General features: G+C 39.3%; 1 protein-coding gene across 3 annotated transcripts in view; it reads right to left on the bottom strand.

Annotated features, from left to right (window-relative positions):
* Nucleotides 1-22,534, bottom strand: part of CNTLN (centlein) — a 276,250-nt gene that overhangs the window by 75,853 nt on the left and 177,863 nt on the right. For all 3 annotated transcript variants that reach the window (XM_074953434.1, XM_074953436.1, XM_074953437.1), the window contains 5 exons: nucleotides 17,382-17,473; nucleotides 13,546-14,087; nucleotides 9,952-10,126; nucleotides 4,296-4,389; nucleotides 3,381-3,601 (listed from right to left, as the gene is read on the bottom strand). In XM_074953434.1, coding sequence (XP_074809535.1) covers nucleotides 3,381-3,601; nucleotides 4,296-4,389; nucleotides 9,952-10,126; nucleotides 13,546-14,087; nucleotides 17,382-17,473 — 1,124 coding nt within the window. The remainder of the gene's footprint in view (nucleotides 1-3,380; nucleotides 3,602-4,295; nucleotides 4,390-9,951; nucleotides 10,127-13,545; nucleotides 14,088-17,381; nucleotides 17,474-22,534) is intronic.

The following is a 22,534-nucleotide window of genomic DNA, read 5'->3' as shown; positions in this document are numbered from 1 at the left end:
TGGTGGGCACAAAAGATATTTCTGAAGGGCTGGCTTTGAGAGAATGGAGTTTCCAAACTGTGCTGGGGCCATTGATGGGACTCCTTTGCCCTCCTCAAGGAGTATGTTACTGGGGGTTCTCTCAATCCAAAGCTCTTAGTAACTTTACCCTTTGCGAGGCAGTGTCAGGAAATAAATCAAACAGGACATGGCCCATCCATCCGACTAAAAATTGCCACAAACCAAAAGTGCTTTTATCGAAAATTACTATTTCCAGCACACAAAGATATGCAAATGATTAGAGCTCCCCAAATCTATAGTTACCCACAATTTGAAAAGGTCTTGAGTGGTCTAATGACAAGGTTCAGGTGACCAGCCCTCCACCTGTCACTGAGGATTCCAAGAGATGTCCAGAAGGTCAAATCCAAATCACTCACATCTCTTTCCCTTTTTATGCTCAAAATGTCACATAGCTTGTCAATCACAAATAACCATGTCGCAAGAAGTTCATTAAGCAAGAAGTTTGAAGTCATTAGTTGTTTTTGTTGTTAGTTGTTTTGTTCAAGTCGTTAGTTGTTAGATGTGTTTTTGTGGAGTCTGCAGTATCATGGGCCCCGGCACACATACACCAGAAGTCAAATACAGATAGACTTCCTATCTTTCCAAAACTGCAAACTTCAGCAGTTTGAAAGAAGCAAGGCAGGATGGCACAGGATCATACTCAATTGTCGTGGTCACTCCCACTCCTCTCCTGGCCTGCCTACTTATGCTGAGGCTGCTACAAAGGCCTTACAGCTGCTTTTGGTTATAAGCATAATAATCAATATTCCAGTTCTGGCGGTGACCTAGGCATTTTGCTGGGCTGTCAGAATCTCCCCTAACAAGCACAGAAACCAAAAAGGGTACAAGTTCATTGTTATGCAGGCCCTTGTGAACCACAGAGGGCAATTTATGAATGTCAACATGGGTTGCGCTGGAAAATTTCATGATGCCAGGGTTTTCCAACTATCAGGTGTCTACATTCATGGACAGGCTGGGACACTATTTCCACCAAATGACTGTCATAAAAGGAGTTACTGTCTCCACCATTATTCTGGGGGACCCTGCACACCACCTTTTGCCTTGGCTTATGAAACCAGCATCCAGTCAAACTCCTCAGAAAACAGGCATGATTTTGACAAGTTGCCCAAATTGCTGTTCTGGTCCCTGGTTTTGCAGTACTCACTCTTGAGCCACTTATTGAACTCCCTGCATTGTCTGGTAAATTTGCAAAGCTGTCAGGTTCTTTGCTATTTGCTAGTATATGTGGGCATTCCTAGTTTTGCTAGCCTTGCACCAGAGATTTACCAAAATCAGGCTGTGTTCCCATGACCCTGAAGCAGCATGCTTTGAAAAGGGCTTTTTCTGTTCAGTCTCCACTGCAACCACAGAAGGCTCTGTGCTTGTGTGTTTACAGCTCAGTGCTACGAAGGGTTAATGCTGACTCACTGAGCTGCTGACGTGCACCAAGAGCGGTTGCTTCTGTTTTCAATAGAGTAGATTTAAGATTCTTGACAAAGGAAGTTGGCCCGTGGGATACTTTTAAGATGGCTCCCAAGACCCAAGTCAAGAGGTGCTGCATTTACACTGCAGAGCAATAGGGCTCGAAACAGGGGTTAAGGCTTGACCTGGGATTAGACACTGTACCCCTGCAGGGTCCTGGGACCCTGGACCTCGGTTAGTGGGATTTGTATGTGGATGGAAGGGAGGATAGGTTTGAGCCTGACTATACCCTAACATACCCTAAGTGTGTACAAAAAACATAACCTAAGTGTGTACAAAAAAGCTGGTAGAATCTGGGAACTTTAAGAAAAGCTGGTTTTTTTAGGTGAGGGCTGTATCTCAGGAACCTCCTGTTCAAATGACCCTAAATTTGGGTCACTAATTCTATCACATACCCCAACTAGACATAGCAGATTTCAAGACAATCCAGCTATGCATGCAGATTTCAGAGTGCTTAGAAGAATCATTATTTACATAGAAAGCTGATCTTAACCTTAACTATAGCAGACCTGGTGGTCCGGTATAATTTATGCTTATGTCAATAGTGCATTTTTTTTCCAGTTTCCTGACAATACAACATGGGCATCCTTTTATTTGTTTTTCCCAGTTTGCTTTCTTGTGGCGATCCAAAATCTGGATCGACATTACCTGTTTTATCTACATTACATGTTACTCCCTGTGAAAATAATACAGTCCATGAACTTCTACATTATGATACTGCTTATGAGGTAGGGAGAGCTCCACTAATCATTAGATATGCCTTTGGACCATCTGTATTTGAACATTTCAAACATATGTTTCATAATGCATGCACAGTTATGCAAAAGGCATAACAGAAATGAGATTTTTCCCCGCTCTGGAAATTACTACCTCCCCCTACCCCAAACAGTAAAAAAGGACTGGTCTTCATATAGTTTTCACCTTCTCTGCAAATAGAAAAATTCAGAGAAGATTAGGGAAGGGAGGGAGAGAAATGAAATTTGATCTCTTTTTTTTAATGCCTGCCTCCTTCCAGCAAGTCCATCTGTTGTAGCACTGTTATTTTGGAGGCAGGGTATTTTTGTGTGACCAAGAGGAGACAATTACCGCAGAAATGTTGAATCAGCTCTATAAAAAGACAGGCCAGTCACTACAGCATGAGTAGCAAGGGGATCCAGCTGAGGAGTTTTCATATAAATTAACACAAAATATACATTAAAAAATGAGAGTGAGGAAAAACAGGAAGGAACAGGAGTATGGAGGAAGTGGAGAGAAGGCTAAAGAAGGAGATGGAAAGCTGGCATTTTGGGGGGTGGGGGAGATTAACCAAATGGCAGCTTATCTTTCAGCTTGCTAGTTTCCAGTTTCATAAAACTTGCTCTCTAACTGCCCCTCCCCCCCCCCCCCCCCCGCTCTCTAACTGCCTTTTTTTAATCCTAGATTTAACAGAGAAATCTAGGATTAAAAAAAAGATGTGGGGCTGATTCTGGATCCTGACCAAAGAGGACGGAAACAGCACAAGCTGCTCCACTCTGCTCCAGCATCTGAAGCTAGTCAGCTATCCCCCAAATCACTGGTGCTTGTACAGGAATGGGTGTGGTTAGGGTATTTTACCTCCTCAGGGAAGCTTCCTCCCACTTAGGGTTCAACAGAATCGAGGCCTCTATTTTAATAACCAGCTGTAGGTGACAACTGACTCAAAACAAAGATATGCTCATTTGTAATGTGTTTAGCAAACATGCGCTATCAAAATATTGACCACAACAAGGTAAGATCATAAATTAAATTCTGACATAATTCCATGGAATTATACAAAGGGTGAATTTGGCTGTCAGACTTCGGCAATGTGATCTTTCTGTTACATTTTACCAGAGAGTTACCTGTATTGTCCGTCTGCTGGTTTGAAGTCTTTGATCAGCCAGATGTAGTTGAGATGTTAGTTTTTCATTGGCTTCCTTAAATTCTTTGACAGAAGATACCGCTGTCCTTTTTGCTTTCTGCAGAACAGCTATCTGCTGCTTCAAGGACTTAATTCGTTCCCGCAATAAAACAGAGCAGCCTAGTTTCTGGATCACAATATTTCTCCTTTTCTCTCTGTTTACTAAACATAAAGTGGCAGGTCACCAAACTGGAAAGTCATGGCATAATTATTAAATTGCTTTTAGTTTTTCATTAGCCTTCCAAAGTGTAGTTCTATCTGAAAAATGACGCTAAAAGCAGCTTATAGGGTTCCATGTTTATTGTCTCTCAATGACTTCCAGATCAAGCTGGTTCAGGTTACATACAAAGGGTTGTTTTTTTCTAACTGCCAGCTCTGCAAATTCAAATTCAAGTCAAACCTGATTCCAAGTTTCTCACTGATGCATTACCAACAATAAAGATTGTACAATCAGTGCTTAGTTAACAGATTTTTTTAAGGTCTGAGCCAGATGAGAATAAGCTCATTCTGTCTCACAGCTGTATTGGCTCTCAAGGGCTAAAAGGAATAGAAAGTTGTAAAAACTTACTTTAGACAGTAAAATCAATAGGTTGGAGATAGAAACAAAAATTAGATAAGGTGAGCAAGAAGATGCCATTTTGTATAATCACTATTCAGAATAGAACTTCATTAAAATAAAGGACCAAATTTTAAAATGTATATATGCCACATTTCAATAGGAAATACTAAGAGAGCATATAATTGGGTATGTGCAGAGTAATGGTGCTTGCATGCAAACACTAGGCACGCACAAAAGCCCTTGCATATCTTTTTCTTTCTTTCATGACCTGGCCCCAAATGTATCTAAAATTCCTACCTTTGTTTATAACTGATGGATGAGCTGTTATGAAAGGACTGATCTTCCTCCTTTGGGAATGTGATTTTTCAATGTCCTTGTTCTGTGTGTTGCCCTAAATAAAGAACAGCAGCGCAAAGATTAAAAAGCTTCTACTTTGACACATCTACTGTTAACACTCCAGAGCTTACTGATTTGTATGGAAATAAATGTCAGAATTCCCCATCTCAAATAAGCAAAATTAAAATAAATAAAACTATGCAAAAGTGTGGACAAACAACAATATAGTGAAAAGTACTGATTTATTTCCTTTTCATAGGGAGTAGGAAAAAACATTTAAAAACTGTAAAGAAGAGCACTGTCCTACTAAGATAATAATTCTCATAGGTTCCCAACTATGGCATAAGCAAGGGGATAAAACTGTACTGTAATACCACTGTATGATGCTATGGGAGATGTACCATTCTAAATAAAATATACACCGATCATCATTAGGATGAAAGAGGTTCTAATACTTCAGGACCTACAATATCCCACTTTTCATGACATTTAAGTAACAAGATAATGGCTCATAGATTCAAATGCTTGCGTACACTTTTGCAAAAGTCCAAATTAGACAGTCAGCCTAAAACAGCATGCAACACCTATGTGCATACACAATCCCCAACTCCTGCGTTTGACTACACCTAAATCAGGTGCATGCACTTGTAAAGATTAGCCCTAGAATATCTCAATATAAAATGATAATTACTGCTAGACTCTAATCTAAATAGGCTAATAACCTGTTCAACGTTCAGTTGACACAAGGAGAAAGATGAACAATATGCAGTAGGAATAGAAGCAATACATGCACAGAAGTGGGTAAAATGTGATTCATTAATAAAAGAAATTATTCATTTCCTTGCTTTTAAGTCCTTAATCTGTTCTGAAACAAAGTTTTGTTTTTTGAATTCCCTATGTTTTTTAATTTGTTTCCAAAATCTTGCAATTTTTCTTTTGTGCAGGTAAAGAACTATATATTTCTTAAATTGTAAATAACCAGACCGTAAATCGACAGATTTAATACAGAGAGCAATGAGGCCCAATTTTATAGTCTAATCTAATAATCTAAAATGTCTCGGTAATTTAGACAGCCATGCATGTATGTGCAGAAGCTCCTTTCAGCCCAAATGTTGGAAAAAGATGCTAAAAAGTTATAGCAAATTAATTGTTAGGCTTATGACTAAAACCCAGGATTCTCAGCTCAAGAGAAAACATTTAACCTACTAAGTAACAGCTTCCCAACTAAATTACTCTTTGTGCCTTAGTGGTCCCACCTAAAAGAATCTGGCTAATAATAAGAGTTCGCATTTACGTAGTATTTTTTCACATAGATCTTGAAGTACTTTACAATGGTAGGTAAGCATTACACCACCATTTTACATTTGGTCTATGGATAGAGAGTTGAAATAACTGTATGAGAGGCACTGTGATCTACTGGATTCATTTGTCCACTACCACAAAGAACAGAGCTCCATTTCCAGCTCAGCCACTGGCTTCCTATGTAACCTTAAGTAAAGGATGGTTATTTTCCCTAAAGTATGTCAGTGTGGATCCTATTTGAGCACCTCATGTGAAAGACTGAAGACTTTTTAATAGCAATGTCTGTTTTGTGCTCCCATATGGGGCACAAAGGATGGAGCAGCTGTGGCCCTCCATCAGTTCCTTTGCCATTCACAGCCCATGTTAGTGGAGGACTCCAAAGAGCCGGGATTGAGGGTAGGGCAAGGGATCCACAGTGACTACAACATCTCTCAGAACCACAGTTCCTGTAGGGTAAGTAACCATTCTTCCTTCTTCAAATATGTGTCATTGTGGATCCCACTGTAGATGACTGGCAAGTATCCACTCTGAATGGTGGGAAGGAGACGCATCAGCTGTATCAGTCAGATATTGAAAAACTGTTCTCCCAAACTTGGCATTCAGCCTAGCTGCCATGCTAAGGGCACAATGTTTAAATGAAATTCAGTGGGCTGCTCCATATCACTGCTTTACAGATCTAAGATACTGGCACATTTCTGAAGCAGACTCAACTAAATGCCTGTGCCCTGGTGGTGCGAACCTGGACGTTTGGATGGAGAAGCTCACCAGCTAATCGGTAAGAGGTGGAGATGCAGATGTGATCCACTCAGAGAGCTTCTGTGATTAAATGATTTAGGCATTTCGATGGTCTGGATACAGTCTGAAAGATTTAGTCCTGACAGTGTAACAAATCAAGACTTTAGAACCCTCCAAAGTATGTAGCTTTCTCTCACCCAGCATCAAATGTAGTTTTGGGAAAAGTACTGACAAGTTAACTGAGTGATTTAGGTGGATCTCCAAGACCCCTTACAGGGAAATCTAGGGTATGGTCCCCGAACCACCTTGTCACCATTAAAGGATGTGTAAGGAGGTCTAGCTCTAAGGGCCTGGAGCTCACTGATCATCCATGCCAAGGAAGACAATCTTAAGGATAAGGTGAATAATCCAATAGTGGCTCAAAAAGAGGCTCCGTGAGTTTCAAGACAATGACATTAAGATCTCAAGTAAGAGTGCAACAGACAGGACGAACAGATCTCCTCCATGGGCAGTTCAGAGGAATACAATGCTCACAGTGCCGTGGTCGGTACTGGGTAGTGGCAGGTACCTTGGTGCTGATGATGATTCTGGCTTTTCCAGTGGTGTGTCATCGGATATGGGCATCTATGATGAGGGGTCTGATGCCGAATCCAGGGTCAGTATCAGAGTCCTCCTCCTTTGTAGGCTGCTCCTTATCACCAGTCTTCAACACAGTGCAGGATTTGGTGGATTTCTCTCCAGAGGCTTTTCATGGTCTGTCCTTGCATAAAGCTTCTGAGCTCCATCTGGAATCTCTGCCTTAGTGTTCAGAGTAGCTCCTCTTAGTGCCGGTCTTCAGTACCAGACTTGTTGGTGTCTGCTTTGGTATCAGTGTCTGTGATGGCAGTGGAGTCTGCTTTGATGCTGGCAACATAAGTGACAGTGCCATTCCAGTTTTTTCTTGGCACCATCTTCTCAACACTGGTCTTCACAGTTGCTAGTCTGCTAGACGGGGCACTGGATAAAGTCAATTTGCCTGCTGCTACGACTCTGATGCCTGTTTCTTCAGGATCTGAAGAGACCTTCATAGATTCCTGCAGGACATGAACCAGGACATCATGGTTTACCCAGACTATCCTGTTTTACCAGAACAGTCCCCATGTACTAGCCAGTTTCACTGAGACTGAGATTTTTATTCAAGTTTCAATAAAACTTTTGTGTTTCTAGTCACCCCAGAGACTGCCTGGCTAGCTCTTCCATTAGAATCACAGTGCATGGTTCACTCAAGAGACCCTCAGCCACTCTTGCACTGCTTTCCATCTGCCCTTGAGTTATGGAGGTCAGAAATCCGATGATCTTCCATGCAGAACAGAAATACATAAAGACTACAGCTGGAGAAGAGTTCAACGGGGGGCAGTCCTAGTCCAGTGAAAGGAAGGTTTTAGCTCTATGCCCAGGCTTGAGCTAGAAGGCACAAGAATAGAGGAACAGGAAAGCTGTAGCAGACAAAGGGTGATCAGATCACCAAGGATGAGATTAGGCTGGATAGATTCCTGCCAGCAGGCAGGCTGGCCGTTTCCCTGCCAGCCCTGGCTAGCCAGCTACTGGGGAGCAGTGGCACCCCAGATCCCAGTTTTCCCGGCTCTTGCTCCCCAGTAGGCAGGCTGTTGAGGAGATGGGGGCCCATCTGGGTAGCTGGACATTTAAAAAAAATCTGTTTTGGTTCTTCTGAAATGGAAAATTTTGCATTTCCAACTTTTTCTTCCAATTTGGAAATGTGAATTTTTCTAAGGAACGGAAATGCTGGTTTCCACTCAGCTCTAATAAATATCATGGACGCGGTGATAGGGAAAGGAGGGATGGCAGAAATGGCAACGTCTCTCAGTCTGTCAACCCTAAAGGAATGTCTACACTACCCGTCGGATCGGCGGGCAGCCTTCAATCCAGCGGGGATCAACTAATCACATCTAGTCTAGATGAGATAAATCGACCCCCGAGCGCTCTCCCGTCGACTCCTGTACTCCACTACCGTGAGAGGTGCAAGCAGAGTCGATGGGGGAGCAGCAGCAGTCGACTCACCGTAGTGAAGACACCGCGGTGAGCAGATCAAAGTATATCGACTTCAGCTACATTATACACGTAGCTGAAGTTGCGTAACTTAGATCGATCCCCCCCCAGTGTAGACCAGGGCTAAGAGTACTACATGAAGCGTGGAATTTATAATTTAATGCCATAAAGACACGGACAGATTTTTAAAGGAACCTGGAAGTAGGTAGGTACCTATTGGTATTTTCAAAAGTGCATAAGCTCCTAACTCCAACTGATTTTGATGGCAGTTAGGTGCATAGGCAGACACTTTTGAAAATCCAGGCACCTATCTTCAAGACAAGTACTCCTGATTGTACTGAACATTTTACAATGATATTTCTTAATTTTGCACCAAGATCTACAGTACAAGAAAAGATTAGTCAAGTTATGACAATCAGAAAGGTATGGTTACTTCCTTTTGTTCTTCATCACAAAATTAATACTTTAAATGCAGACCTGATGGGTTTGTTGTTTGTTTATTTTTACATATGTTTATTCCTTTGTTTCTTCAAATTAAATCCAAGAGGACAAAACAAAAGCAAATTGCAGTCAAAAATGCAGCTATAAGGACAAAAAGCATAGTTCAAATACTAAATGCAGCCAAGTGGCCTAAAATCCAAACTTCAAGGTTTTGCCTTTGCAATGCCAAAATCAACAATTCTGAATGTTTTAAACGGCACTTCTCAGATCTTGTGCATCAATCTTCAAAGTAGATCAAATGTCATGTGAGAAACCCTAGTATGAGGCAATGCTTGGTAGTAACAGGCTCCTGGATGCCTCAGGAATACTGTTTGGTCAATGTTTGCTCTTGCAAAAAGGTGTGTGTAAAGTCAGTGGTGCCAGGAGGATAGCAAATCTATTTTTGTCTCCTTATGGGGGCAATCACCTATCACTAACAGTACTCCCTCTAACCCAGCATGCTTGAGAACTAAAAAACTTAAATTGACAATGTAAGTCCAGCAAAGTCACTGTCAGAGTGACTATTGGTACCACTGAGAACTTAAACCCAAGTTATACGTTCACGGACAAACAAAAAATGAAATAGCTAACACTCCCTCTACTACAAGATTGCAAACGAGTCATAATGATTCTAGGGTAATTTATTTGAAAATACTGAGAATTTGTAAATTGAAATTGATTGAGATAAAATGTTTGCTAGCTCATATGTTATTGATGAGTCATGTTTTTGTTTACTTGTGTGAGTACATCTTGTAGGCAATTCTCATCCTAAGAAATTATTCAGCTAGAGGGATTCTCAAGGAACAGACTACTGGCTATATGTTAAGCTTCCAATAAAGAACTGAACAACATCTCCCAATAAGCATTTCTCCAAGATCTAATTTTGTGTATATTCAGTTAAATAGAATCTGTAAAATTTTTGGTAATGGCTCCACTAGACTGATTAGTTCAGTATGAGGAACACTGAAGTATTGTAACCTATAAAAATATTTACTAAAAATTGCTTATTTGAAAATCATAGGATACATTTTAATATGCACAAGTTATACTGTACCTTTTTGTGATATAGTCGGCTCTTGTCTTGTAAATGTGCAATATTGTGGACCATCTGATTAGCTTGTATTTGATATTTTTCCTGTTGATCATTTGTGTCTGTTAGTGAATCAACGTTTTGGACTGTTTTCATAATTATTGATCCCAAGCTTTCAGAAGTTGGTATTTCAGAGTCACTAAAATAGCATATTTGGGGGGAAAATCAATGTCCTTGTTAAAAAGTTGAAATATCTAATAAGGGTTCACCAAATATACCATGTGATTAGTCACACACATTACAAACACGGACTGTTGTAAGCACTTGAAAAACAGTTGGTGAAAAATGCATAATCTGGAAAATATTAATTTGACTCATTTAATGAATACCTACAAATAACACATTTGTAACAAGCATTTCACAAATGAAATCTTAAATTCTGCTAATTTCAATTTTTACTGAATTCTACTTGAACAGTTCCATCTACTGTAATTATAGTTTACAAGAGGCTGCACAAGACTAGTGACAAGTGCTTTTTGTTGTAGACCAGAAAGCTGACATAATCAAAAGCTGTGCTGCAGTATATTGTAAATCCTGCGACCTGGTTCCAAAGACATACTGTATTTCCTCTTAAAACTAATTATTATTGAACTTCAATGTGTAAAAACAAAAACAAACACACAGAGCTAAAAATAACCCCGCCCTGCTTATTTTAAGACCCAGTCTGACTAATAAGGCACATGCATGCTGTTTATCACAGAAGGTCTGATGCATAACAAATGTCTAAAATAAAGGTCAATTTTTGGCAAAGGTCAACAACCTTGACATTGTTAATCTAAGAGTTTCAAAAAACAATCCTCATCTGTTATTATGGGTATGTCTGTGTGTCAGTTATAATCTAAATTCTTTGGGGCAGGAAACACATAATACTCTGTGTTCTGCAAAGTACTGTGCTCATTTAAATACAAAATAATAATGACAATATACTTCTTTATTGTTTCACTTGAACTATATTTGCAATGCTGATTAGGACAAATATGTTAAATTAAGCTTTAGTGAAATATCTAAAGTGCAGCTCCTTAGCGTTCACTGACTCCTTTAAACTAGGTACTTTCTGTTTAAAAATGCTTACTATACAGATCAACTACAAATCCTAATACCTAGGTTTTCTTCCAGGCCCTGCAATTAACTTGCTTTGTGATCTAGTGTGCCCTTATTTTCTATATCTGTTGTAAGGCTCCTCATCACCTTATTCCTAAGGAAATTTCCACAGTCATTTCAGCTGGTCCTTCAGCTTCTGCAGTACCTTCTGCTGAAGGTTAAACAGTCACAGTTAGGAGGTGTTCACAAGCACCTGCCTTGAAGTCAGCTGTTCTCACTGCTACAAGATGGGGAGGGAACCTAATTTTTTTCCTGAGATTTGCAGTGCATCTGAAAGGATGATCTGGGACAGAGGCCCACATGCCTTACCAGTTTTCTGCTTGGTCATCACCAGCTTCACCACTAGAGTTGTGGAAAAGGTGGGTAAATAAAGTCTGAACCATCCATTGGCACACGATACATTTGCTCTATTTCCCCCCCCAAAACCAAGAGGGTGTTATCCTGAAGGTGCCATTGACTTCAGTAGAGTTACAGTGGCATAAAACTGGTGAATAGTGGAGTAGAGAATCAGGCCACTTAACTGGAGGAGCTGCCTCAAACTCCTAAGCAGAGTGTCTAAAAAGATGTGTTTGTATGATGAAAAGCTTCCCCTGATGCATCAGTGTGTCTCACTGACTCTGAAAAGCGGAAAGTAACGTAACGTTTTGAAGATGCTGAAGTACCACAGAGGGATTTCTAATTGTGTTGATGTTCCTTTGCAGCTGAATGCTTTGAAAGAATGTTCTGTCATCTAGAAAACATAAGACTTGAACCCTGAAACTTAGAACCAGCCTTCAGTAATAAAGAACTGTATTTTTAGATGTGGAAAAGATATAACTAAATAAAGACATTTCCTTTAGTAGATCCTGCATTCTGGGCTATCATTGCCAAGATCAATCTAGGAAACACTCAGAGTACAACTGTCAAAGAAGATATCTTCTGGTTATTTGAGGCATGTCTTGAAGCCACTGTATTATTTTCCCTTGGTGAACAATATTATGATTAACTGTTCACAGAAGGCAAAAACTAGCAAATTAAAAAAAAGGAGGAAATCCTGCTAATGATAGTAACAACAAAAAACACCAACTTTAATCATTTGTATGAAATCAGTATGTCTGCAATATTAAAATCAGAAAAAAAACCAAGACCATAATATAAACAACAACAAGAAGAATACTTGGCACTTATGTAACGCTTTGCAACCATAGCTCTCAAGATACTTTGCAAAGTTGGGTACATATCATTATCCCCATTTTATGCATGGGTAAACAGAGGAACAGAGAAGTTAAGCAATTTGCTCTGGCTTGCTGACATGAACATTTAATTTCTGGACAGCTGAGGTGCAAACATACCCTGCATTAACTTGCCACACACTAAGTGTCCATGTGGACTCTGCTGCTATGCACAAACAGTTCCCTTTGATCTACACCACTTTGAAATGGGAGTAAGTTAAAGCAGAACTTTTAGCATACAACGGCAGGGCCCACATGAACCACTTAGCATGTGGCAGGCTAGTATGGGGTAGATTTACAACTCACCTTGCCACAAACTGAATATTCATGTAGAAAAGCCCACTCCAGGTCATACAGAAAGTCAATGCGGGGGAGAAGGGGGATGAGACAAGAAAATAATTAGGGTCTCTTTACTTCCATATCTTCTGCCCAAGATGGAATTAGAACTTGCTTCTCTATTGTCTTTTCGGAAGAAGAGAACTAAAAGTGGGAGGCTATGTGGCATTTTATATTCATTTGCCCTTACAGTGTGTGTGGGGACAGATGGAAGAAGCAGCAAGAATTCGAAACATTTAAGAGTTTTGTCAGTGCTATTTGCTGTGGGGCTTGTGACTCAAGATTGGAGACATGTGCAGTAATACTTACTTTTAAACAACTAATTTTTCACCACCATTTAATTAAAGTTAGTACAATGACTGTGCATAAAACATACATGAAATAATTAGTGTAGATGGTTCTTAATTTAAAGGATGTTAAACAGCTTGTAGACATCTGCTAGCAAGCTGAAATGGGTCATTCAAAATTTATCTAACTAAATTAAGGGGGGAAAATGTTTCTCCTCCCGGGTCGGCATGTCACAAGATAACTAAACCGGCTTAGTAGGCTTGCCTGGGAATCCTTAGCTGTCAGTGGTGAATATGCAAAGGGCCAGCAAATTAAATCAACCTGCCAAACTGTCAATTTCAAGCCTCATGACTGCATGAAAATAGCATCACTGGAAGAAATCAAGCATTGCCTTCTTTTGGGTTTCCTGGCACCTATTCAAATACTCATGCAGTTGTGGCTAATTTTGAATGCAAATTTCAGTCAATAAGCTCAGAACAAGACCTCCCAAGATATTTCAAAAGATCTGACAGTATTTTTTCTGAATACCAAATCGACAGTAGTTGAAATTCAATCTCCATTTGCTAGTGCTTTACATATGCACGGTGTCCCCTCTACAGAGCTAAGTTAATGAGCGCCCTACCTGCTTTCACTCATATCCTCCCAGCCATCCTTATTGAAGTTCTCAAATACATTGCTCATAACCTTGATGGACTGATTGAGAAAAGCTTGGTGACGTCCCAGAGAGCTCTTTTTCTTAGTTGTTTTTAATTTAACTTTGGTTCCTGCTGTCTTACAATTACATTGCCCACCGGTTGCTCCTACAGTGGCCATGGTAGCCACTGCTTTGGCTTTGTCCAGAGAATTTTTCAATTGCTGCACCTCACAGACCAGATCTTCTTTTTCATTTCTCAATCTGTTCGCTTCTGCCACTTGCCTCTTCAGAGAGGTAACCTCTCTCTCCAGCTCATCAATAACTAACTGAAGATCGGCTTTGTCTTTCTTTATTTCTCGAAACTTCTTCAGTAGCTTCTCTAACTCTCTCTCTTTTGTGTCTGCATCTTCTTTGTGACATTTTATAGATGCTTTCAGATCATTTTTGTCCTTGGTTAACTGTTTATTTACTTCTTTCAGCTTCTTTGATTCCCTTTCAAGAGCTCTAAATCTCTTTTCCAATTGGCACACCTAACAAAATTGAGTTTTAGAGTGAAACATTATACTTTGTTTTTAACCTTTTAAGTAGCACAAAACCAAACTGTTATGTCTTAAAATTACATTTATTTTATGAAAATAAAATTACATTTAGCACAAGGACAAAAGTAATCTAAAGTGCCTAATTCAAAAATAATTCTAAGGCAGCGTAGATGAATACATTCTAACTGCAATAATACATCTGTTGAGCAAAGGGCAGATGGTAAAAGGAGTTAAAATTCCAGACAAAGTGACACAGAAGTCTAAGTATGCTAATAAACCTTGCTGATGCGTTCCGAGATCATTACTGATTTGGTTATACATACTAATTCAACCTGAACAAAGTTTTAAAAAAAAACGATAAACAAAACAAACAATTTTGCACAAGGTATTTAAATAATCAAACTCTTTGATGTACTTATTTAAAAACATTAAACATATTCTTTCAAAATCAGCCAGAAATTTTAATAAAAGTTTAGGGACTAAAGAATCTGAAGACTGGGAACTTTTCTATTTGCAGCATAAGAAAATCCAGACCATCCCAGTGAAACCTTTTTACAAGCTTGCCAAACACTATTTGAGAAAGCATTTTCATTCATACCTAAAGACTTGCTATGTCCAAATGATGCATATGTTTTGTTGTTGATGTACTAGAAGTCTAAACAAACTCAGGATTACCTCTAATAGACTGATTCTTACGGTCCTTCAGTGCCATTCGTCAAGGTTTAAACTAAATACCACAATATTCAGCAATGAACAGCAAGTTTAATTTGAACTAGGCCCCTAAAAAGGAACAGCTACTCAGATAAGATCTTTCCAAAGTGTCTTTGGGAAAATCAATGCAACTTTGGAAAAAAATCTTTGGAAAAATCTCACTGTCAGTTACCTAGGAGCTGATGTACCACAGTTCTTTCTCTACTCTATTTTTGGTGAGAGCTGCTGAGTGCTCAGCTCTTTGGAAAATCAGGTACCTACACAAGAATTTAGCAGCCTAAATTTAGATACCCATTTTATAAAATATTGGCCAGTGCCAGCACTCTACAAGAGAGTGGAATGCCAAAAACAATATCAAATTTTAAACTTTTTAAACCAAACAGTTTTTCTAAAGAAATATTAAGAGGTACTAACAGGCAGTATTGGGCTGAAGGTTTTTATTTTTGTTTTAAATCTTAAAGAATTATTTTGTGTGATGGATGAATTTAGTTCAAATGACAGTGAAGGATCTGAGTGCACGTGTTAAATTAAGAATAGTGATGTGCAAACATCCTAATATATCTTTACCAATGAGCTTGAACTCAGACCGTTGATATCTATGCTTATCCATTGCTGGACTTCCCTTGAGCACAATGTGTAGCAGGTTTACAGTGAACAAAGAATTAGGCTATGACTGCATAAACTCATTGGGTGAAATCCTGAATCCATTGAAATCAAGGGGAATTTTGCTATTGACTTCAACGAAGCTAAGATTTTACCCATTGTATTTATATTAAGATTGGCATCTGAACCCACATCTCCAGTGGTTAAAGGCCAAAACTGCACTCTTCATTAACTCATTGTGCATTAAGCCCTTCCAACCTGAGCTTTCTTTATTTCTTAGTTCTTTAAAACACCTTTTACGTTCATTGTCTTTTAAGTCACTTATGGTAGTTGAAAGGAAACAACAAATATCTTCTGGGTCTATATCCTAAGGCAGGGGTTCTCAACCTTTTTCTTTCTGAGGCCCCCTCAACATGCTAGAAAAACGCCATGGACTACCTGTGCCACAAAACTGGTTTCCTGCATATAAAAGCCAGGGCCAGCGTTAGAGGATAGCAAGCCAGGCAATTGCCTGGGGCCCCATGCCACAAGGGCCCCTGCAAAGCTACATTGCTCAGACTTCATCTTCAGCCCCAGGTGGCGGGGCTCAGGGACCTGGGCTTCAGATGCATTCTGTGGGGCTTCTGCTTTCTACCCCGGGCCACAGCGAGTCTAATGCTGGCCCTGCTTGGCAGCTCCCCTGAAATCTGCTCACAGCCCCCCAGGGGGCTCCGGACCCCTGGTTGAGAACTACTGTCCTAAGGTATCATCACAACACGATATATCCATAGAGATATAAAATTATACAGGACCTGGCAAACAAAATTATAGTTCTGATATATAGATAATAACCTAGTATAAACTTTGTGAAATCCTAGACTGTAGTGTTCAAATTATTTCAGTTACTCACTCTGCCTTAAGATAAATGAATGTGAGCATTTCCTGTTATGCGTGTTATTATTTTAACATGATGTTTGTCATTCAGTAATAACGAGATGACAGACTTCATTACCTGACCATATGGCAAGTGTTACAAGTATATGCAATCACGTCATCTGCTGTAAATTACTGTACTTCCTACAAGTTAATTCACAAATATAAAAAAAATAGAAATAGCCATACTGACATTTTAAGTTACATATTTGTGTTTATTCAAATTAACAATGCTCTTAAAGGTTTAATTAACTAGACCAATATAATTAGGCCAAATGAAAAGCTAAAGGAATAGGCCTATCTGAAAAACACATTTTCTTTGCAGCAAACAAAAACATATGGTAAAATACAACTGTGCCCTTTTAAGTGAACAGCTGTTAACATATAAAACTATTTGTGCAAAGCAAAAATATCAATGAAAAAACTGTGACTTATGAATACCTCATTCTTGTACAAATAAAATGTGAAAAATGCTGTATAGTAAGTTGGATTCTTCTAAATATACAGTATATCTGTTAAACCAATAAGCCTACTAAATGTATCTACAGTACCATTTTGTAGAGAGAGGTTACATATTTAAGAACTTTTTTTACACAGTAATTGTTTTAAAATTTAAAATATGAGAAGTGAATTTATTACCAAATCACTATTATGCACAGATGTGATTCTCTAGCAAAACAGCTGTATGGATTCACATCTGATAATGTATACAGTTAAATAAACTTTGGCAAAAGAAAATAAAGATTTCAGAATCCAAAAGCTGTGAATAATAAGCATATGCTCCTATTTTAATTTAGGTAATGTGTTGGTTTATTGCACTTCATTTTGTCTTTAAACACATTTTTAATTTGCTCTGATATTAACAGCATTTATCTCACATAATGCATCAATATCTACTGCACTAACATTGATTTTTGACATAATTTTGGCAGTCAGTATTTTTGAATTATGAAAGGAAATTAGAGATAGAAAACAGAGCTTCAATGCATGAGTTTTGACTTTAACATACAATCCTTTACATTAAAATTTAGATTTAACTTGCTGGGCTCAATATCTTACCTTCTGTAATGTCTGATCTGATATTTCTTTCACATTCTTCTTTGGAGTACTGTTCTTGACCCCGTCATCTTCACCAAGTCTAAAGAGTAGTTCTGCCAGAAAATAAATAAAATATTGTGACACACATATCCCCACTAAAACAATACTCAAAGAGTTTAAGGAACTGTGTTCTTTAGTTTCCCAATTATAAATAATCTGGTGTATTTTCTTGTGAAGCCTTTTGGTCAGTCTCTAAAGAGTGACCGCTTTTCAAAGTCTTATGTCACATAATTATGAATCTTTGTAGCATCACAGTGTGTTTTTTTTTCCCCACAGTACAAGCTTTTCAAAGATACAATAGATCTGCAGGTTAAAGATGCTGTACTTTTATTCCCATTTTCATTCTTTTATAGACTATTCCCTATATGCCTTAAAAGCAGAATTCATTGCCTTTTTATCTACACAGTTACTACCAGTTTTGTTCTCTAGGTCTTGTCCCCTGCCAGGAAGATCAGAGCGATTGGTGAACAAAGCAAACAGTAACAGAATTAGGATGAACTGAAACTTTAAACCCCCTTTTTGTTAAGTGAAAGATCATGTGCTTTACAGGATAAAGCACACAAATCATTCTGTTGTAATATTGTGAGTTCATAAAAATTAGAAAACCATAAACTAGTCAGTGTGAACTTGATTCTATTTACCACTCCAGTGGCCACACTTCAGTTACTAAAATTCCCCCAAAATAAGGGCACGTTAAAAAAAAATGTTCTTAAAGAAAGCACACCTATAAAGTGGAAATGTTAGTAGTATTAGAAGGTAAATCAGAACAAAAAAGTGTTCAATTTTAATTCTTTGTTGATTTCATTATTGTTCACAAAAAAGAATAGTAATTCTTGGAGTGACTTTTTTAGGGAAGGTAGAAAATTATGCTCATAAACAGGGAAACCCGACTGTAATAATGCCAGTCAAATGTTTAGGATTTTGTTTTCTACACTAACTGAAAGAATTACTCTTAAGGAAAAAAATATCTGTGTTTGGTTTGCTTTAGAAATATCATTTTAAACCACAAGCAGACACTGCAGGTCAGTTAAAAACTTTTGATTTCTAAACAAAGCAGGAGTAGAAGAAAAGAGCATTACTCTCTGTAGATTAGCAATCCTCTTGATATAAACAGTGACTAATAAGTTTGTTAGAGTGAATTAGACCCTTCTTTTGTCTTTGGAACATGTCATAACCAATTAAAACTACTGTATTCATGAAATAAATGGAGCACTATTCCAAAGATAATAAAAGCTGAAAAAGGTAAAACTATGCATCTGGGAAAATGTACCTTTACCTTGATATTAATCTGCTAGTTCCCATGTTATTTCCAAGTACAGTCCCCCAGCACAGTGGTACTGCATATATTTACAACATTCTTAAGTAACACACAAAGATCATATGTAAATACTTTTAATCTTTCTAAATATTCACTCATTTGAATGTCTACTGTAGCTTTAATATCAATATTTACTGTATTCCACTAAAAATAAGGTGATTTTTCAGTCAAAGATACTGATCAAAGCACAAATTATGTTTATTACAAAGTTAGATATATTAAAATAAATATTGCACCTCCAGCCATAAATAAGTATATTGTATCTACAGACACAGAATCTACAATACTGCTGGAAGATTGTTGGAAGAATTATTTGCACAAATTAAGGAATATTATAGAAGTCAGTAGCAACACAAATTAAAGAGAAGCTACAGACTACTGATGCATGGCCATTTCTAACAAGCAAAAAATAAATTGTTTATTCCATGTTGTTACATAATGGTTCACTGAAATTAGCGTGGCCAGGAAAGAAAGCACTGCCTAGTGCTTGCCTGTCTGCCTGCAACTGCAGTCACTTTCATCACATCAGCCTACCCAGAAACACATATGGTCTATCTGTGGCAGACCCAAGTAAAACTCTTGAGCTGGGAACACTCAGAAGCCATAGAATCCAGTCTTCAATTATAAAGTGACAACCGTCATATGTGATAAGTATAATTATGTCCCACTTAGAAAACAGAATGAACAAACACCCTTTGAATTGAACACTTCATTTTATTTAAAATCAGCACATCTGGTTTTGAGGTGATTGCAGGAATTGTAATTCAACAGTGACAGCAATACAATTTCACCATTAGGAACCAGACAGTCATCAGACGCATACTGACGTGGTAAAGGAATTATCAGTTTAAAAAAGAAAGACAATGAATGAAAAAAACTTGGCTTACAGATTTTAGTTTGGACAAATCAATGAAACACCCAGGACTAATGCTCACCTTGCTAGTCAGCATGGGGCACTAGTGGGGTCAGGACCAGTGGAAATACCCTCAGGGATAAGGGAAAGGGAGACTGGCTGAGGGAGTGTTCCATGTGAACCTCTCTACCCCTCCATGCTTCACCTTTGGCAGGAAGGGACAATTGCTTCACTCTCCTCCCCAACCTTCTTCTTACATGATGCATGGGAATGTGTGGGAATGCAGAGGGGGTGAGGGTAGAATGCTGCAGCTGGTTCCAGGCTCTACGGCTTGTCCTGTCTATTGCCTCTGCCACTGGGCAGCAGCGGGGATGTGGGGGGCTGGGTTACTGATTCCTGTCTGGTGGGGGGCAGGTATGTACAGTTTGCTTCCCACATGGGATAGCCATTGTAGGCTCCCATTTCAGCCCCACCCTTACCCTAGTTACTGGATCTCCTATGTCGCTGGGGCTAGGCTGATAGACAGTTTTGGGGTCTGGAAGCGATTTTTCCTATCTAGCAAAACTGTCAAGTTGGTATGTGATTTTTTTCGCATCTTCCACCTGACATCCAGGGTTGGAGAGGAGAGAAGGGAAGGGGACGAGGGGGTTACATTACAATTGTAAACTTGTACAATTGGCAACTTTTGTGGGCTTGGTAGTTTAGAAAGTGCGATTGAAGACCCTGTAACGGAGTGAGTTGCTTGGGGGTTTAATCCTCAGCACAGCATTGCAAAATATGCTTCTATGTCTGGTGCAGCTTGCTGTGCCCCTTATCTTCTCTCTCCTACCTCCAGTGAATAGGAGGAAAGGAGATCAGGAAACCAGTATCCAGCCATGGTCACATGGCATGCCAAAGACTGTAAAGTGGGCATGGCCTTAACACTCATGCTCAGGCTTACAGTACATCAGGAGCCAATAGTGCCTAACCGGCACTGGAAAAACCCCGCCAGGTAACAAGTAACACTACTTAGATAATCATTATTAATGAAGTTGCAGCCTCTCTGCATTTAACCACATTATAGCATCTGTGTCTCACTGCACCTCTAACTTTCCTCTGTGGTCTGCTCCAGAAATGCCCTTCAGGTCCTAGGCCTCCAGCCATCACTTCTCTCTGGGAAGAGACCCACATCCTACTCCCTTCTGACTGGGGGTGTTAGGCTGCAGTCCCTTTGCATTTGATTATCCCGAGCATGTCTGACCAACATCCAGCGTCTGCTCTTTCGTTTCTCTCCAAGGACATTGTCAGTGATTTATCAGCAACTCAAACACCTCTTTCAAAGCAGAGTACATTTATTTAAGGACAAAAGCATACAGAGAAAACATCTAAAACAATAAAAGACCTAGATGCATATTAAACATACCAGAAGTTGCCCATCAGCCCTCTGGGGACAATGGCAGAGACAAGTCCTTCCAACTGATCAGTAGGGTTGTGTCTGGCCTTGAACCAAAGGTCAGGTCCATTTGTTGAAAAAAAAAAAAGATCCCCCTCTCTGTTCAAGCTGGCTCTTTTATATCAAAAGCCCTTTCTTTGAGTCCTTGGCTTCTGGTATCTGTTAGAGCCAGTATCTGCAAACCACCACAGGGGCAGGTACTTCTCTGGAGTTGTGTACAATTCTAGGGATTGCAATAATCACCCCTACTGTTTTTAGTTCCTGGAGGAGCTATGGTAACCCTCCCCCAGGGAGTAGAACACAATCCCTAGCTCAGAACGATACATGGAACATTCATAAATTTAGAACAATATAGTTCCCAAAGGTACTGCACGTGGTTGCATTATCTGGCGCACTCATTATTTCAATATCCACATCAAGCTAATTTTGAAGGGACACCACCTCTTAGTGTTTATTTGAGGTAAATCAAAAAGCATATACTCATACATTTGAATCACCCTGTTCATGAATATTGCTAAAATATGGCACAAGGTACATTTCATATTGACTTGACATGAGAAGTTGAACAATAGTCTTCAAATAAGGGTATGTCTACACTGCAATGTAAACCCATGGTCAGCTGACTCAAGTCCCATGAACCCATGTTAAGGAACCCTTGGCTTGAGTGTCTACATTGTATTTTAACCCTACATTAAGACTTTTCTAACCTGTGCTTGAACCTAGGGCTCTGGCATCCACACTGCAATGGACAGACCCCGAGCCAAAGTAACCATATCCCAGAGCCTTTAGCACCCTCACATCCAGTAATGTGGCCACTCTAGCCCTAGGACTGTGTTGCACTGTCAGAAAATTTTACTACCAACCCTGCATGTTACCAGGAACCAGCTCACTTTGTAAAAGGCTTGATCAGTTCAGTCTCCATTGCAAACCCAGGAGGCTATCTGATAGTGTGCTTGCAGATTGGTGATCAAAAGAGAAAGTGTTAACGCTGATCCGAGCTGCTGCTGTTTGCAAAATTCCATTTTCAATAGAGAAGATTGCAGATAGTTGGGACAGAGAGGATTAAGAAAGTTGTCCAATGGAAATGTGGGATACTTCCAGCTGACTCCCAGGATCTGAGTCTGCATCTACACAGCATAGCAATTGGGCTTGGACCCTGAGCCCTGGCTTAACTCGAGCTCAGACTCTTCAGCCCTGCAGGGTCCTGGGACCCTGGGTCCGAGCCCTGGGTTACTGGAATTGCAGTGTAGATACAAAGGGGGTTAGGCTTGAACCTGGACTCAAGCACTGGTTTATGCTGCAGTGTATACATATGCTAAGAGACAATCTTTAGGGAAAAATGTCTGTCTTTATTCTGAATGATAAACTGGCTTGCATCAACAAAATTAAAAGGAATATTATAAGAACACCTAAAGAACTTAGTTTATTTACATTTAGTTTCCCTTACTTTATAAATTTTATTTTTCAATTTTGAAAATATAGTTTTCTTCTACGTATTTTATGGAATACAA

Source organism: Natator depressus, chromosome 5 (genome assembly GCF_965152275.1).
Source record: "Natator depressus isolate rNatDep1 chromosome 5, rNatDep2.hap1, whole genome shotgun sequence".
In the NCBI taxonomy this organism is placed as follows: domain Eukaryota; kingdom Metazoa; phylum Chordata; order Testudines; family Cheloniidae; genus Natator; species Natator depressus.
Note: the sequence above shows the minus strand (reverse complement) of the source record. Positions and strands in the feature narration are given on the sequence as shown.